At 44.1% G+C, this 16,272-nt stretch overlaps 1 protein-coding gene across 4 annotated transcripts in view; it reads right to left on the bottom strand.

The window, feature by feature from the left end:
- Nucleotides 1-16,272, bottom strand: part of MIPEP (mitochondrial intermediate peptidase) — a 162,744-nt gene that overhangs the window by 61,522 nt on the left and 84,950 nt on the right. For all 4 annotated transcript variants that reach the window (XR_002079609.2, XM_019447965.2, XM_019447968.2 and 1 more), the window contains exons 15-16: nucleotides 9,827-9,901; nucleotides 6,893-7,012 (exon numbers count right to left, since the gene is read on the bottom strand). Coding sequence is in view for 3 of the 4 variants with exons in the window: in XM_019447965.2 (XP_019303510.1) it covers nucleotides 6,893-7,012; nucleotides 9,827-9,901 (195 nt within the window). In the remaining variant the exon portion in view is untranslated. The remainder of the gene's footprint in view (nucleotides 1-6,892; nucleotides 7,013-9,826; nucleotides 9,902-16,272) is intronic.

Raw genomic sequence — 16,272 nt, 5'->3', positions numbered from 1 at the left:
AACCACTCGGGGGCTCTACTTCTATTGTTTTCAGGCAGTATTTTTTTTTTCCCCACATTAAAAAAAAGAGACGTTTATGCCATTCTTTAAACCAACCTCTGAACAGGTGTGAGGTTAAGAACAGGTCGAAAGCAGACCTCAGATTTCTAAATAAAGCCTCCCATATGATCAGTTTCTCTTATTGGCCTTACTTTAAAAGTAACCGGAAAAAAATGTGACTGCCATTTTAATCGAGATGGTAGAAATCGCTTACGAGGGCTATTATTTCTTACCATCATGATTTACCAATTTTTCTAAAAATTAAAGTTTTTAAAATAAAATCATGAACATGTGAGTCTATGTGAGGTCACTAAGCTGTAATATAATTTTAAATTAAAATTATGTAATCTCCTCTGGAAACTTCTGAAGTATACACTTAAAATTGGACATTTTTAAACATGATTTTTAATCTGAACGCACAAGTGTCAGCTATCCACAGGGATTTCTACACAAATATACCGACTCACTCACTTACTTATTTTGAAGAAAGAAGCCCTTCGAGACTGCCTATCAAGTAAACAGGAAAGAGAATGAACTCTAATGGCAATAAATCAGTCTTCACACCCAAACCGTGTGTAGCAAGGCCGTTTTCTCATTGTGTTTCTGCTTATTTTTCTTCTTTTTGAGACTTAAAAAAAAAAAAAACTCCATACAGTAAAATAAACACGGTAAAAGGACTCTCAAAATCTCTCTGCACTCTCCCACTGTGTCGATTCCATGTCCTTCCACATGGTTAACAGGTCAGTTTGAAAGTTTGTCTGGGATGAGCCCACTGTGCAAACAAGTGGGTTTACCACTGGTTGCACACCATCTCCCAACTGGTAAATTACACGTTACTTTCCTTTGCACCTATTGTCATGACATCAGCAATGTCAGGGTAAGAATGGGCTCCAGAAATTGAGCAATTTCAGGAAGGGAAGCCCTCAAGTTACACATAAACTGTATGCTAAAAGTTCATTTATTAGCCTGTTTATTTGGGAATGCAGAACACACACCCAAAATAGATGTTCTATAAAGCATGTTCTAAGCTACTACAGTCAACGTAACCCTAAAATAATAGAAAAGAGCAGAGCATTATACTGTTTTAATAGTAGCAGAAACGGAAAATAGTACGTTTAAAATTTTGGTTTTTGCTGGTACTTGAAAAAAAGCTGTTCGGGGTTGGGGGGGGGGGGGTCTGGGTGGCTCAGTCGGTTAAGCGTACGACTTCAGCTCAGGGCACTGTCCCACAGGTCGTGAGTTCCAGCCCCGCATTGGGCTCTGTGCTGACAACTCAGAGCCTGGAGCCTGCTTTGGATTCTGTGTCTCCCTCTCTCTCTGGCCCTCCTCCACTTGTGCTCTGTCTGTCTGTCTGTCTCTCTCTCTCTCAAAAATAAACAAACATCAGAAAAAAAAAGCTGTTCCAATTAGAAGATCTTATCCAACCGCACTGGCTGATCCACTGTGCTCCCACTGCTTAAATATTCCCCTCAGTTGTCTTCTAAATTTCCCTTCATCTTACTCAGCAAATTCTCCCTGCTCAGTGCAGTCTGTGATCATAGCTTATAGTTCCATCTGTATCTGTATCTGTATTTTAACTAAAAAATAATTTTAACTAAAACTAATTTTAACTAAATTTTTTTTTTTTTATTTTAGAAAGAGAGAGTGCAAGCAGGGGAGGGGCAGAGAGAAACGGAGAATTTCAAGCAGGCTCTGTGCTGTCAGTGCAGAGCCCGACATGGGACTAGAACTCATTAAACTATGAGAAAATGACCTGAGCCAAAATCAAGAGTCGGACGCTTAACTGAACCACCCAGGCACCCCCCTAAAATTTTTTTTTTAGAGAGAGAGAGAGAGAGAGAGCATGAGCAGAGGAGAGGGGCAGAGGGAGGGGGAGGGAGACAGAGAGGGAGGGGGGAGGGAGGGAGAGAGGCAGGAGGGGAGGGGGGAGAGAGAGAGAGAGAGAGAGAGAGAGAGAGAGAGAGAGAGAGAGGGAGGGAGGGAGGGAGGGAGGGAATATCTTAGGCTCCACTGTCAGCATGGAGCCTGATATGGGACTCGATCCCTCGACCCTGGGATCATGACCTGAGCCAAAATCAAGAGTTGGATGCTCAACCGACTGAGCCACCCAGGCGTCCTTTCTTTTCACATTCTTTGTTGGCGTTTGTTCTAACAAGAATAATGAGCGGATATCAACATGTCATTCAATCCCAGTAAGTGCTTTCCTAGAATAAGTCTTGTATATTTTAGCTTTATTCAAGATACCAAACTTTAAATTATGAATGGACAAGAAAGACAATCTCCTCAGATATACTTATTGTGATGTTTTCAGGTGCTCAGGACTTTCTTATTCTGTACTCATCACTGTTTTCAACATGAGGTGGTAAAGGACAAAGAAGGCCTCACTGGCGGCAAGATTTATTCAGAGAATTCTTTTATTCCCAGGATAGCTGCGTGTGAGACACGGCTTCACCAACAAAGTCCACAAAGGTAGTTCAACCGAGCGAGATACAAATGAGTCGTTAACAAATCTTGGAAAGCTGCGATCTGTCAGCAGAGTCAGTTGTTCATGCTTTGAACTTGAAAAATACTCACAAGGACAGAACCGAACGGTCACAAGGCTAGAGATAGGTTTTGACCCAGACGCTCCCAGACATGACTGCCTCTCAACTGCTTCAGAGGGATGAGCGACAGTGTAAAAACATAAACTTGGAATCCTATAAAAATAAAAATGCAGCATCTTCCACTCTCTGAGTAAATAATGGAGGTGATACACAATCATCTAGGAACAGAATGTTCTGAGAAGAGATGGTCATTAATATCAAAACTAAACATCAGGCTCCGAATAGAATAAAAGCGGTAACGGTACAAGACTAGCCCGTTGGATACGCTGTAAAACTGCTCTGTTTACAACCAGCTTTTGGGCCCCTAGCAAACTACTGTTAGAATAGCAAGAAAATTACAAATTACATCTCTCTATACATTATATACAGCACTAGAGCTAGGTCATAAGTATCAATAAATTGCTGACGTAATAAGTCTGTTCACTCGAAAAATAAGCACCCGTTATTTATTGCGGGATACGGATGGAGCTGCCCATGTTCAATAATCGCGTATCAGAAAAGCAGAGTTTGCCAAAACATGATCTACACGGGGCTGATGTCTAGAAATGAACCAGGCAGAGTTCTGTGGTCATTAGTAAGCTTTCAAACAAAGCACGAGAGACTCAATGTTCATTAGCACATCACAGATCCTGAGAAGCCCGCTCGACATTGTTTAAACAAGTATTCCTCAAACGTAGCTGATGGGACACTTTATTCTCAAGGTATTAATGCGCTTGGAGAGACACTAATACAGACACATACATAATCACCGTCTAAAAGTTTAGGCCACATTACATGCATATAATCTGTGCAGTTCTATCAACATTATGAATACTCTGTAGGTTGGTGTTCAAATTATATTCTCCTGTTCTCATGGTTTCATTGGAGGGAACAAAAGGATTCACTGCAGAGAAACATCCCTAGAGATAAGTTTGTAGGGAAACCATCCCTCTTCCAGCCGGCATGGCGGGATGCTCTCAAGTCCCCCTCCCGGGTCAATGCTCGTGACGAACTCACACTCATTCTCCACCCCCTGACCTCCACGTCCAGCCGACCACTGCGCCTCATGGAGCCTGCCTTCTACACTGTTCTCACACCCAGTTCAATCTTTCCACCTCCACAGCTACTTCCCTGGTGCGAGCTACCCGCTCTACCCCAGCACCTGAATAATTTCCCAACTGTTCCCCCTAAATCCATTCTTTACCACATATGGCGCAGCCAAAATAACCTCTTAACGTAGAGAAATCTTTTCCACGTACCAGTTTTCTACTATTTCTATAAACTAAGATAAGGAGAATGACAAAACTATCAAGGTTATATGCACTATCAGTTTAAGAAACAAGACACTTCCAGGACGTGTATAATCCCATTCCTTGATCCAGAGGTTAGCACCCTCTGAATCTTGTGTTTACTGTTCCTTCACTTTTCGTTAGAGTTTTACTGCGTATGTGTTTACCTGTGAGAAGTCCATCATCTGTGCCCCTCAGTTTCAGCTGCATGAATTCCAGATAATGAATATGGCACAGATTATTTATCCATTTTTTCCACTGACAGTCACTTGGGTTCTTTCCCGAATCCCACCTCTTCCTTTTTTTCCACTTTTACAAACAGTGCTGTTATAAACCTTCCAGTTATTATTTTTTTATGTTTCGAGGTTTTTGTTTTTTTTAACGATGATTTATTTTTGAGAGAGAGACAGAGCGTGAGTGGGGTAAGGGCAGAGAGAGAGGGAGACACAGAATCCGAAGCAGGCTCCAGGCCCCGAGCTGTCAGCACAGAGCCCGACGTGGGGCTCGAGCCCACGAGCCGTGAGATCATGACCTGAGCCGAAGTCAGATGCCCAACCGACTGAGCCACCCAGGCACCCTTAATGTTCCAAGTTTTTATTAAATTCTAGTTAGTTAACAGGAGTAGAATTTAGTGATTCATCACTTACATATAACACCCAGTGCTCATCACAAGTGCCCTCCTTAATGTCCATCACCCATTTAGCCCCTCCTCCTCCCACCTCACCTCCAGCAACTCTCAGTTTGTTCTCTATAGTTAAGAGTATCTTTGGGGCGCCTGGGTGGCTCAGTCAGTTGAGTGTCTGACTCTAGGTATCGGGTCAGATCATGACCTCATGGTTTGTCGGATTCTCTCTCTCTCCTTCTGTCCCTTTCCCTTGCTCATGTTCTCTCCCTGTCTAAAATAAAATTTAAAAACAAAACAAAACACAAACAAACAAACAAAATACAATGTACTCAAAGAGCCATAGCTACTGCCAATGAACAAGGGAGACAATCCCAGTGAAGAGATAAGTCTCTGTATTTTCTCAAAAGGAAGTAGGACAAGGATAGTGGGCTTAATAACATCATCCTTTCTTTTAAATTCAAACAATTTACTGATAGTTGATTCAGAATTTGTTTGCCACTGTTACTTCATCTTTGTATATTTCATTATTACGCAGAGGAATCTGGACGGTAGGAAGTTTGGGTTCTCTTCTAAGGACAGGTACAGCTACGTCACCATACAACTGGAGATAAAGAAAGGCAGAGGAAGCAGCTCGGCCAAGCTCAAGTTCTGCAGCTTTAGAAAGCTTCCCGCTTCCTCCTAATTTTTGCCTTCCTATGATTTAATCACTTACTGATCACGTTATAACTACATGGAGTTCACATCACATCCATCTGTAAACTAAGCAAAGAATAGGGCGCCTGTGTGGCTCAGTCGGTTAAGCATCTGACTCTTGGTTTCAGCTCAGGTCATGATCTCACGGTTCGTGAGTTCAAGACCAGTGTTGGGCTCCGAGCTGCTGACAGTGCAAAGCCTGCTTAGGATTCTCTCTCTCTCTCTCTCTCTCTCTCTCTCTCTCTTTCCCTCCCTCCCTCCCTCCCTCCCTCCCTCCCTCTCTCCCCCTCACCCCCACCGTCTCTGCCCCTCCCCTGCTTGTGCACACTCTGTTTCAAAATAAACAAACTATAAAAAATAAATAAAACTAAGCAAAGACTAAAAAATGAGCACAAAAAACACACGAGCACAACAGCACATGAATCAGGCAGTGTTCTGCAAACTGGAAAAAGCTATTAAATCTAGGCAACTGTTATGGTTTGTTCCACTGATGAATATTCCCATTGCCACAAATTTTCACTAACACAGACAATCCAGGGCTCAATAATACACAGCATTAGAACGGTAAATTACACATAAAGTCAAAAACAGGTACGTAATATGCCTAGCATTATATACTGGAGCAGATGATTAAGCGTCCAGATGACCAAAACTATTGATAAGAAGTACTATGATGATAAAATACGCTATTACTTTACTTGTGTGGTAAATTCGAACTATTCCAATGTATGTTTGAGTGTCAGGACCTGAACATCCCCTGGACAATTACGGTTCACTGACGAGCCTCTTAGCACGGGTGCTGGCACCCAATACTGTAACAACACGTGTTCGGCATTGTACAGATCACAGAGCGCCTCCAAATGTGCTCTCTATCAGACTGGCTAAGCGGGGACGATCTAAACCAGGCCCTCCCGGCAGCCACCGCCCCACCTAGTCAGGGCAGCCCGCCTGAGGACGAAATGAACCCCAAGAAGGACAAGCCTGAGAAATGGAAAGAAAGAGGAACTTTTCGAACGGTATTTTGTAAGCACTAATCAGATCCAACTTACCTGAAACGAGATATACCCTTGTATCTTTCAGTGATGAGATTGCACAAAGCCTCTTTTCTGCCTAAGCACTATGAGAGTGAAATCAGAGGTTCTCTTGCAAAGCAGCCAGCTGGAGTCTGGCACCGCGTTCTCAATAAATGATAACAATACCCCTGCCTTCTATGCTGACAGACCACACTAAATGAGAGAAGATACGCAAAACTTCTATCATAATCCCTGATGCAAACAAGGTACTCAATAAATGTCAATTCCCTTTGCAGTGAAAGTGATTAGGGGCTGGTAATCACATTCGTCTCGTATCGCTAACCGTTCTTCTCATTGTAGGAAAATGACAAAAAAGAACTACAGACTAACTCCAATGACCTTTTTCACCGCTTACCTTCCCAGGCATCCAGAAACACATTGCTAGCAGGAAGAAAATAAGCATTATCAATGGATGGCTAGAGATATTAAATGAGCCAGGCAACTGCTAGCATTTGCCCCATACAAAACCTCGGCATAAATGTAGCGATTTCAGGTTCTGCAAGGGGTAAGGGACCACAACCTACTCCCTCTGACGGAGACACTTGCTGAACCATTCGACGGCACACGGCAGCATCAAAATGCGAGACTCACGGTATTTGGAACGTATGGTAAGCCATAAAATTTCTCCTGGGTTTCCCTGAGAATGTCTGTGGTCGATGCCGTAAGGGGGTGCTTCCCATGGTAGATCTGATCCAGGGCGGCATAAAAGACCTAAGAAAGATGAAAACGTCCACTTAGTTCTGGCAGTCCAGCCTTACATCTAAGACGCAATGGGCCAAAGGTGTTAGAAGTGTACCAGAATAAGAAGTACACGTAAGTTACGTATACGTAACATTCACGAATATAAACGTATATGGCTTGAAATGTAATTTGAACCACAATTCAGACCATGCTAATGATGAAAAGGAAAGCTGTCAACCTTTTCGTGATGAAGGATATTAAAATTTTTTGAACTGTATCTATAAGGTACTCTTTACGTACAACGGAGTAAATTAAATTTGTGACCACAAAACTGGAAGTTGGCCCATTGATGTCTATAGATATACGCAAAGTATATAGTTGGAAATAGGAGAAAAATAATGAAGTTACAACTTGTGACCCTCTGGATCTAATACATCCTGCGTGGTCTCTTCCTGGAATCCTGATACATCTTAAATGAGAGAAATGAAATGGTCCGAATCCACGTTTTGTGACGAGAAGGGACGGAACGTTAAACAGATGGGGCGAGGTGAAGGAAGAACGACTCTCTTGCGACAGGTGAGTAGGGACGTTACAAAGAATTCTGGCGCAGCTGTTGGGGAGTCTGGGGCCCGGGTCCAGCCAGCTCCCACACCTGGTGGCAGCAGATACCAAGAAAACAGCTGCTGTGCACGGGCGGTTCTGGCCGACGAGGTGACCGGGAGAGAAGGCTCCCTCACCTCTGAGTGGAGGACACGGGCCATCGAAACACGACAGGAGAAGAAAGCGTTAATTTGCACGTGAAATCGGCAGCTCACAAAGTTCCGAAAAGCTAAACCTCACGTAGAAAACCTAACTTAAAGATAAAAGTGCTTTCTCCCCGGGACATCTGGCTCGAATACTAGTGTTTGCGTGGAGTTCACCTGAAGCAAGAAAGTAGAAAAGGCTTGATTTTAAAGGAAAAATTCTGACACGCAATTACGTTTCTGATATGTATCTTTCTGACTTGAAAACGGAATTTGCAGAGAATGTGCAGCTGTTGACTTAAAAGAACTGAGGATTAGTTTGGATAAAAGAAAAAATTTAAATGACCTCCAGCTTTTGGCTTCCTCTAGATATAGAATTATGGTTCCAAATTACAAGTCAAGCTTAAACCTCCCCTAGAAAAATATAGACATCTCCTAAATATAAATATTGCTTCACTCTAAGTGGTAATCTAAGCATATAGCTAACTACAGCTCTTTCAATTCCATATTCTATAATGAGTAATCATGCAGAGGGAAATCAGAGGAGCCTAAATTACTCACCCACGTCTTGTCCATATTCCAACAGAATAAATTATCAGGAATCGAAAGTTAAATTCTAACCTCCACTAAGGTGTGAGGGGTTTTTTTGGCCTCAATCTACAAACAAATCTGAATTCAGAAGGTTCATTCCTACAGCTATGCCTTCCACACGTGAAAGGCGTAAGTACGGAACGACTTTTTTTAATGACAAAAGCAGAGCAAAATAAACGCAACGCGCGTGTGTCTCACCCTCACCTGCTGCTCACCAAACAATTTGAGAGTGATGAGTCTACCTGCCTACCCAGCGAGTCATGCTCTCCTGGGACCAAGAACCTCAGAGCCACAGAAAAAACAGGAGCCCATTTTTAAAACAATGCGCAACAGAAAAAAAAAAAAAGAAAGAAAGAAAATTGCAATTTTCAGAACACTTCGTATGCCTCCCTAGACACCAGACCCAGTTCATTTCCTTTCCAGCCTCGTGTGTCTGCGGCGTGCAAGGGGACTGCTGCGGGACAGGAAAGCCTGCAGGGGCAGCTGTCTGGCAAGCACTTGCCTCCCTCTCTTCTCTCTCTCTTCCTCTGCGTCTCTCGGTGGGGGTTACTCTCTTTGGAGGGTGGAAGGAGGGAACGGTTGGTCTTCCTTTTGAAAGAAAACCCTTGGAACAACTACTCAGAAAGAAAGCCACAAGGGCAGAGCTTCCATTATAGATATCGGCAAATCAAAAGACTTGAAGTTGAGTAAGGCAGAAATTTTCAAATAACTTGAAAATGTTTCGAATAACGCAGAAATCCTTTTAAAATTGTACCGCTAGGCAGGGGCGTTAAATAACGTAAGTTCGAGTGTAAGGCCATGGTTTTCTCGATAGCATGCATTTTCTTCGAATGTATATTTGAAAGTGCAACATAAACAGAGTTCGTAAAGGCTGAATTCTACGAAGCCATAAAGCAATTAAATGGTGCCCGCACTTTGAAATAGGTAGCCGGACCATTATAAAAGCGAACACTGCCTGACATGAAAGACGGGTGTTTGGGCTGTGTTTATAGAATTCTCCAGATCTGATGAAGAGCAAGAATGCGATAAACAATCTGAGCAATTAAAGTAACCTGAACATCTGGTATCGTGTAGACCTGACATCCAGATGGTTCATAAAAGTTTTCTAGTCTCTATCTGGAAACCGAGAAGACTGCCTTTGAATATTATCTAAAACTAACAATCCTCCCTGTTTAAACTTCACGTCAAAACCACAAATTTTTAAAAAGACAAAGTGACTAAAAACGTAACTTGCAGGCTGAAATGTAGGAGTTAGAAGAAGTCCCGTGACTCCTCCGAGGTTTGACTTTCCCGGCTGAAAACCGGGAAATAAACGTATTCAACGTCCATTTCCCAAGGACAGCACGAGGCCCGAATGAGTCGGTTTTGGTCAAGTTCTTTGAACTCAGGTGGAAGATGTGTTAAAAGCATAATTATTATAATCAAGGTGGAGCGTTGGCAAGAATTTAAAGTTACATATTTATTTTGAATAACCGCTCTGGAAAACGTGAGAACAAAGGTACATACATACCTGAAGTTGCATATCGGCTGCAGCACCCACCTTTTTGGACTCACAAAGCCGAGACACCATATTTTTGGGCAGCGACTTGAAAAACAAAAGAACACATGTGTGAGTCAATTGCTTCCTAAGTCACCGCACTGGCTGCTTATCAGGCAAGAGAGTTAAAAATGGCATCAGACGCAAAAATTCATAGAATTTAATCGCAGTGACTGTCAAATTAAGGTCTGTACACGCAAAGACAGCACCGTAGGCAAAGAGCGTGGTAGCGTCGACCTCTAAACGTCTATTGAAAGCCTTAGTAAAAGTTAACGCTTTTTCTGTACCGCTGTTACCGGTGGAAGCCTGTCCAAGTGCTCTGTTGGCTCTTAAGTGCATATAATAACGGATGACAGGAATAAAAGAGTGAGGTATCAAAAAACAGACGACAATTCTCGGGTGTCAGCCTGCACTGAAGCTGACTGGCTGTCCCAACAAAGGACCATGACAGTGAATTGCACATTCTCTTCTTTTGCAGCCTGAGAGAGGTGCAGAACGTGGAAGCTCAGTGTCATGGCCCTGTCTGCTTTGGGGCTTCCTGCCTGAGACCGATTAGGCCTCATCACACAGCACCACGTACTCACGTAGAAATAAAATAACGATCTGGTCGAGGAAGCACGCCGGTCAACTGACTCTACTTGAAAGTCACTAATACTGACGTTTCCTGAGAAAGGTGACCACTCTGTGCAACTCTACTTATAATCTAAATGACGCGAAAAGCCTCCCTACAGAGAAACACATCAGGGAGGCACAAGGCGGGTTAGCAGCACTCCAGCCGTGCACATGAACCACCCAAGGAGGACAGTGGGAGCGGTCTGCTGGCAGGGGCACCGGGCACGGCGACGTAGGTGTGTGTATCTCCTCGGAGTGCCCGCCCCACAGCAGATGCTCAGTAAATCTTTCCGGAAGAAATGAACGAACACGAGAACAATCGTTTAAAAGGGCTCCTTGAGTGCAAGACTACACCAGGACGTGACGGAGGCTCAGACAACAAAGCCTGTTCTCTCCTCTTTCTGTTTGGCCGTAAGAAAGGCAAACGAGGCAAAAGAAAGAAAAGAAAAAAAGGAAAGTTTAAGGCTGTATAGTACACATTCCAGTGCAGGTGAAAGGCCTGGGGCTTTCTCACACCAGGGGCGGCCATCCTGAGCGAAACAAAAATTTCCTCAGACGGGATTTGAAAAGGTCAAGCCTTAGTTAAGTCATCTATGCCAAGAACTCGTACCAGGACGTTCGGGTTTCCCTAAACCCTCACTTTACGTGATACCTTCCGCTGACGGGACTCGCGCTACACTTGGGTTTTTTACGACTCACAAAGCTTTAAGAGTTTTGTTTCCATTCTCGAAAAGTCTGTGTGGCAGGATGGCATTTTCTCGTTTACCCAAAAATGAAGAGTACTGTGGACGAGCACTGTATCAGGCATCGGGGACACAAAAGGGCCACCAGACAGGGCCCCGGCCCCGCAAGCTTCACAAGCTGGCATTACCCACGTAGGCACAATTTTTAGGAGTCACCGACTGTTGTGAGTGCAAAGATGGAAAGGCATGCAGGTCGGTGTGAGAAAACAGCGCAGACAGGCTTAGATGAGGGACTCACGTAGAAGTGCAATGTGCAAAACGAACGGGCATTAACGAGACAAGGGATGGGCGGCCGGGAGCAAGGAGCATCCCAGGCAGAGAAGAGGAGGGCTGCCGGCACGAGGTGAAAGAGCCGTGGGCAGGAAAAGCGGGTCCCACCGGGCTGGAGAGGCAGGCAGGAGCCAAGCGGGGACACTGGTCTCCACCCTCGGGAGTCCTCGGGGTAAGCCGCTGGGGAGTTTAGAGCAAAGGAGTCACAAGGTCAGGTTTGTGTTTCTGAAAGATCCCTTTGGCTGCAGTGGAGACACTGGATAGGAGGAAGGCGGAAATGGATCAGGAAAAAACAGGAGGCTATAGTTAGTGCCCCAGTGACGCACGTCAGCAACCTAAGCAACTGCTGGAATGACAGGGGCAGGGGCACCGCTCTAGACGGCTTGAGCTGAGTGGGAGGTGAGACCCAGAGACGGTGAATACATATGACCCAGCACCGTTTCCAGACGTGTGCGGAGAGGAGCAGGGTGAGGGCAGCAGGGGCAGAGGGGAGGAAGCTTTTGTTTGAGGTTGGGAAACGCACAAGCAGGCTCAAGACAGGCTGATGGTAATGAGGCCTAGAGGGACACAAACTGGAGAAGAGGCCATGGGAGCCTGAGGTTCTTGAAAAAGAAGGGGACGCTGCACAGACCACAGGCGAGAGGCCGCTCGGGTGTGGGGCTCCCTGGACGGGCATCTCATAGGCGACGAGGTGGATTCTGAGGCTTAAGGAGGTTAGAGAAAGTTGGGGAGAGTGGTCCACTGAGTCATCAGCCCTGGGGGAGCTCTGGGATCGCAATCGGGCCTGGGATGCGGCAGCACCGGGGATGGGGGAGTGGACGGTGGATGAGAAGGAGCATCCAGTCAGCAGTGGGAGACGCAGGGGTGGCAAGGCCCGTGGCGGGGTGCCCCCGCTGGAGGGGGTGTGGGCAAACGAGGAGCCGGGGGTCCCACAGCAGGCCAGGCAACTTTGAAAGGTTTACTCCTTCTGCTCTCTGGACAATGATACGGAAATGCCAAGTACTGGATCCCAGACCCAAACCCAACATACCCCTTTCCGTTCAGAGTCTTGACAGGCCAACCCCTCGGAGACAAACCCACATAGAAATGGCACACGTTAAAGGAACAAATTTAATGAGGCTTAATTCTTTCCTTGTCGGGTTTACAATAAAACAAAAGATGCGAAGAAAGACACCATGTAAGAACAAGGACAGCTAAAAACAGTTCATCAAAACTTATGTAGTAAAAAGGAGACACGTGGGCTGCTGTAGTGACACAAAAAGTCACCGCCTGAGGAAGTGAGTACCATTGCTGCTGAAGGTGACATGGGACCTGCGGGTTACTTTGTGCCGCTTCCCGTGAATCTGTGATTATTTCAAAATCAAGGGATAGGTCCAAACAAACCTCCCAAAATTATGTCTTCAAGGCCTACTCTACATTCCGTAGTAAATTCAAGGAACGTTTTACCAAAAATATAAGTAGAAGCTACGTACGATGGGGGTAGACTGGTTCAAAGAAAAGAATCATAAATCCACCAAGTCGCAAATTAAATAGTGTGTTTATAGCACGTGAGGTGTAAACAGGGAAACAGATTTTTTAAAAACCTCGTTTGGGGGACTAGGGATTCCCTTGTAAGGAGCACTGGGTACTGGACGGGAGTGCTGAATCCCTGTTTTGTACACCTGAAATACTACACTGTACCCTAACCAAGGGGAATTTGAATAGAAACTTAAAAATAAATAAAAATCTAGTGTGGCTCTTGATCCATGGATTTTGGCTCTTCGTCTATTGAAATTAATCAGCGCATTTCAGCGGCTGGAAGGGACGTAAGCTTGTCACCGCTGCTGTATCTCCCGCAGTTTTAGCTCAGACCTCCACACCAAAGTGAGTATCACAATAAAGCCAGTTAAAGGAATTCTGGGGTTTCCCGGTGCATACAAAAGCTACATTTACACTATGCTGTAGCCTATCGAGTGGGCAATACCATTATGCCTAAACAAAACAAAACAAAATATATATACCTTAATTAAAAAATACTTCATTACTAAAATATGCTAACCGTCCTCTAAGCTTCCGGTGAGTTGTAATCACCGATCACAGCTCACTGTGACAAATTCAATAGTAACGAAAGTTTGAAATACCGCAAGAATTACCAAAATGTGACACAGAAACACAAAGGGGGCAAACCCTGTTGGAGATGCGGCACCCGCACACCTGCTTGGTGCAAAGTTGCCACAAAACATCAGTTTGTAAAAAATGTAACATTTGAAAAGCACAATAAAGCAAAGCACAAGAAAATGAAGCATGCCTATGTTTATGTTATTCTCTTAGAAAGTACTTCCTTTTTTTCTTACAAGAACAAAAATAGGACAAAACTTTAAATACCATACAAATTGATTTTCAAGTTATGTGAGAATCTCTTTAATAAAAATATTTAGAAGTTAAATCTTAAATTTCAAATTAGAAAAATGTTTCCGGGGGGCGCGTGGGTGGCTCAGTCGGTTGAGCGTCCGACTTCGGCTCAGGTCATAATCTCAGGGTTCCTGAGTTCGAGCCCCGCGTCAAGCTCTGTGCTGATGTCTCGGAGCCTGGAGCCTGCTTCCGATTCTGTGTCTCCCTCTCCCTCTGCCCCAGAGTCATGATAATCAACATTGAAATCAACCAAATTTTGCTGTCCTTCTGGAAGTGGTTGTATCTACCGAGTAGCACAGAGATTTCAATGGTCTCCTAATGTGAAGACACTCACATTTGATATACTGAAGAAACAGAATACGAATGCATCCAAGCTTCAGGTAATGAGCAACGATATATAAATAAAAATGCATTTAAGACACCCGAACCTCAAACAGTACTGCAATTAGTTTTCATTATATTAAATTAAAAATTTATAAAAGCCCATAGCATCAGAAATAACTGTTTCACCATATCATCAACTGCATTTTTTTTTTAATTTTTAAGTTTATTTATTTATTTTGAGATGACATTGACAGAACAAGTGGGGGAGGGACAGAGAAAGAGAGGGAGAGAGAGAGAGAATCTCGGGCAGGCTCTGCACTGTCAGCACAGAGCCCGACGCGGGGCCCGAACCCACGAACCATGAGTTCACGACCTGAGTGGAAACCAAGGGTCAGACAGACACTGAACCGACTGAGCCACCTGGGCGCCCCTCATCCCTTGCACTTTTTAGCAAATTCTACTTCAGTCTTCATAATTTCCAAGGTAGGAAGTACGTTCATGGACCACTAAGCCTCCAATCCCAACGATGACATGTTATTCCCAGCTCTCCTTGGGATCTGGACGCTGCCATCTGCATTCAAGATTGAAAAGAATCCTACTAGCATACGAAGAATGCTATAAATCAAGAATAAAGTTCAGATCGACTAATTCGGGTAAACAATGATGTCATGAGACACCTGGGTGGCTCAGGTGGCTGAGCACCCAATTTCGGCTCCGGTCATGATCTCATGGTCTGTGGGTCCAAGCCCCACATCAGGCTCTGCACTCACAGCTCAGAGCCTGGAGCCCGCTTCGGATTCTGTGTCTCGTTCTCTCTCTCTCTACCCCTCCCTGCTTGTGCTCTCTAAAAAATAAACATTAAGAAAAAAAAATTTTTTTTAAAGAATGATGTAAGAAATGGCACAACTGGACGGCTGTCTTGGGTCTTTCAGGCTATTTCCAGCATCTTTTTTTTTTTTTTTTTTTTTTTACATTCACGTTAGTTACACAGTGCAGTCTTAGCTTCAGGAGTAGAGCCCAGTGATTCATCTCTTACCTATGACACCCAGTGCCCCTCACCCATTTAGCCTATCCCCTCACCCTTCCCCCATCCAGCAAGCCTCAGTTTGTTCTCTGTATTGAAGAGTCTCTTATGATTTGTGTCCCTCTTTTTTCCTTCCCTTCCCCTTCATTTATCTGTTGAGTTTCTCAAATTCCACATATAAGTGACATCATGCGGTATGTCTTTCTCTGACTGATTTATTCTGCTAAGCATAATACCCTCTAGTTCCATCCACGTTGTTGCAAACGGGAAGATTTCATTCTTTTTCACTGCCAAGTAGTATTCCATTGTATATATACACCACATCTTCTTTATCCATTCGTCAGTTGATGGACATTTGGGCTCTTTCCATAATTTGGCTATTGTTGACAGTGCTGCTGTAAACATTGGGGTGCATGTGTCCCTTCGAATCAGCATTTTTATGACCTGTGGATAAACTCCCAGTAGTGCAATTGCTGAGTCGTAGGGCAGGTCCATTTTTAATTTTTTAAAGAACCCCCATACTGTTTTCCAGAGTGGTATTTCCAGCATCCTTAACTTCTGCCTGCTAAAATGGCTACTCCACATCATCCCATATCCAGAAATACCATTCCTTCCAGGAACCTTCTTCTTAGACTCGTTAGAGGAGAGCTGAGAGCATGGTCTGCCTTAAACCAACACCTGCCTCTGAACTCCCATTATGATGATTCATTCACTGGAGCGTAAAGGAAAGAGAACAGGTTTCAGAGCCAGATGAAACCAAGTGTGAATCCTAACTGCACCATTTACCAGCACAGCGGCAGAATGTTGGGGGATGTACTGAACTTCTCTAAGACACGCTTTCCTCACTGGCAAGATGTTAATATTATCTTTTGGCGGAACTAGACGAGGACTGAACAACATAATGTAACTTAAAAACATTCTATGTTAGACTAGATGCTGAATAAGTGGTAGGTAGTATTATTCCCTATTACACTAGCCCTGGGTAATACAATCATCATGGATTTCGACAAATTTTATTTATGTGTTACTGTTTTGTCTACATATTCTGTAAACAC

This window comes from Panthera pardus, unplaced genomic scaffold (assembly GCF_024362965.1).
Source record: "Panthera pardus isolate Hobbes unplaced genomic scaffold, ASM2436296v1 HiC_scaffold_1, whole genome shotgun sequence".
Taxonomy (NCBI): domain Eukaryota; kingdom Metazoa; phylum Chordata; class Mammalia; order Carnivora; family Felidae; genus Panthera; species Panthera pardus.
Note: the sequence above shows the minus strand (reverse complement) of the source record. Positions and strands in the feature narration are given on the sequence as shown.